The following is a 2,592-nucleotide window of genomic DNA, read 5'->3' as shown; positions in this document are numbered from 1 at the left end:
TTAGAGCTTGCCCGATGAAGTAGCAATCCACTTCAATATGTTTGGTATGCTCGTGAAAAACAGGATTCTTCGCAATGTGGACAGCTGCATGACTGTCACAGAACACATGTACCAGAGTCAGATCATGAACACCCAATTCAGCAAATAAACGAATCAGCTAGGTAATTTCAGCAACTACGAGCCTTAAGGCTTTGTATTCTGCCTCAGCTGTTGATAAAGCAATGGTGGGCTGCTTCTTGGACTTCCAAGAGATATGACAACGTCCAAGGAATAGAACAAATCCTGAAACAGATCTACGGGTAGCAGCACAGCTGGCCCAATCAGAATCACAATAGCCTTGGAGAGAAAAATCGGAGGAGTTATTGAGCAGAAGTCCCAAACGAGGAGTACCAGCCAAATATTCCAAAACACGATGACCAGCAGTGAGATAAGTAGTTTGGGGAGAAGCCATGAACTGGCTAAGATGTTGAACTGTAAAAGACAAGTCTGGTCTCATGTGTTGAAGGAAATTTAGCTCTCCACCAAACTTTATGTACATAGAAGAATCAGGTAACAAATACCCAGAATCAGAAGATAGATTCACGTGAGGGTCAAGTGGTGAAACAACAGGATTAACATTAGAATAGTGAAATTCGGACAATAGATCCAATGCAAACTTATGTTGGCTGACCAAGAACCTCGTCGAAGTATGGATAATTTCCAGACCAAGGAAATAATGTATAAAACCAAGGTCCTTAATTCTGAACTTATCATCTAGGAAAAGCTTGAGAGAAGAAATTTCAGATTCATCATCACCAGCCAAGAGAATTTCATCCACATAAACAACCACAATAGTAAGACTAGTGCTAACTAATTTTCTGAACAAAGAGTAGTCATTCATGCTAGGGATGAAACCCCTAGACTGTAAAGCAGAAGATAGTTTGGCATACTATTGTCTAGAGGCTTGTCTAAGACCATAGAGGGACTTATTAAGGCAACATGCAAACACAGTAAATGAAGAAGAGGAAACAAGGGAATTTTTATAAACACCTCCTCATCCAAATCACTATGTAGGAAAGCATTGTTCACATCAAGTTGGTGAACAACCCAATTTCTTTTGACAACCACAGACAAAAAACATTTAATGGTGGTCATTTTGACCACTTTAGAAAAAGTTTCAGTAAAATCTATACCCTCTTGCAGGGCATCCCCTCGAATGACCAACCTAGCCTTGTATCTTTCAATAGTGCCATCAGACCTCTGTTTGATTTTATAAACCCATTTACATGTAATGGCCTTCTTACCAGCAGGTAAAGGGATAATATCCCATGTGTGAGTGTTTTTCAAACCCTTAAATTCTTTCATCATGGCTTCCTGCTAGGCAAGATTGGAAAAAACCTGATGGTAGAATTGAGGTTCTTGCAAGGAAGTCTCAAAAGATAGAGAAATAATCCTAGAACTTGAAACAGAATTGCACACATAATCATTGAGGTAAGCTGGAGGATGAGATGATCTAGAAGACTTTCTTTGGGCAGAGACAGGAGCAGAAGTTGGGATAACAGTGGTAGAAATAAGGACAATTGAAGGAGAAGAGGGATTATGAGGTATAGGGGGAGAGAGATCAGGAGGAAAAAGATGAGGGGAAGCAGAAGATGAATAAGGGAAAATATTTTCATGGAATATGACATCCCTGAAGTGAAAAATGCTATGATCAGATAGTCTCAAAAGTTTATAACTTTTCTTGACATGACTATACCCAAGAAAAACCGAAGGGTATGACCTAGATTGAAACTTATCTCTATGTGGTTTAGGTACAGCAGCAAAACATAGGCAACCAAAAGCTTTCAAATGTGTAAAAGAAGGTGAAATACCATGAAGTAACTCAAAAGGGGATTTGTAATTCAAAAGTGGTGTTGGAAACCGATTTATCAGATAAGTAGTAAGAACACATTCTCCTCAATAAGATCACATTCTCCTCAATACTTGACTGGGAGTTTGGATTGAAATAAAAGGGCTCTAGTAGTTTCAAGAAGACGCTTGTGTTTCCTCTTCACCACACCATTTTGTTGTGGTGTGTGAGGACAAGAGGTTTGATGCCAGATTCATGTGTTGAAAAAAAATAGAAGTTGTTGAACTACACCCCCAATTCAAGGGCATTGTTAGATCTGAACAGTGGTGTTAAATTGGGTTTTAACCATAAAAATGAAAGATTGTATGAGAGTAAAGGCATTACCCTTGGTATGGAAGAAATGTGTCCAAGTAGCTCTAGTAAAGTCATCTACTATTGTCAAGAAATATTTAAAACCATTATAAGTTGAGTATGATAAGAACCCCAAAGATCCAAGTGAATTAATTGAAAAGGAGAAGTGGAGTGAATGGAACTCTTAGGGAGGGGAAGTCTTTGTTGCGTAGCCATGGACAAATAGGGCATAAGAAGGATTGTTTCTTAGGTAGGACATCAAATAAACAAGAAAATTTAACAACAGAAAAATCAAAGAAGAAAATTCAACATATTAGAAGATAAGAACAACAACCAATAACATACCTAATGTAATTTCACAAGTAGAGTCTGAGAAGGTAAGATGTATATACGGATCTTACCTGTCTCTATCA

General features: G+C 38.2%; 1 protein-coding gene across 1 annotated transcript; it reads right to left on the bottom strand.

Moving 5' to 3' along the window:
• Nucleotides 1-157: 157 nt before the first annotated feature.
• Nucleotides 158-880, bottom strand: LOC124894432 (uncharacterized mitochondrial protein AtMg00810-like). Its single transcript, XM_047405116.1, has one exon. It carries the CDS (start codon nucleotides 878-880, stop codon nucleotides 158-160), a length of 723 nt encoding a protein of 240 aa, XP_047261072.1.
• Nucleotides 881-2,592: the final 1,712 nt, after the last annotated feature.

This window comes from Capsicum annuum, unplaced genomic scaffold (genome assembly GCF_002878395.1).
Source record: "Capsicum annuum cultivar UCD-10X-F1 unplaced genomic scaffold, UCD10Xv1.1 ctg74027, whole genome shotgun sequence".
In the NCBI taxonomy this organism is placed as follows: domain Eukaryota; kingdom Viridiplantae; phylum Streptophyta; class Magnoliopsida; order Solanales; family Solanaceae; genus Capsicum; species Capsicum annuum.
This window is presented reverse-complemented; position numbering and strand designations above follow the sequence as displayed.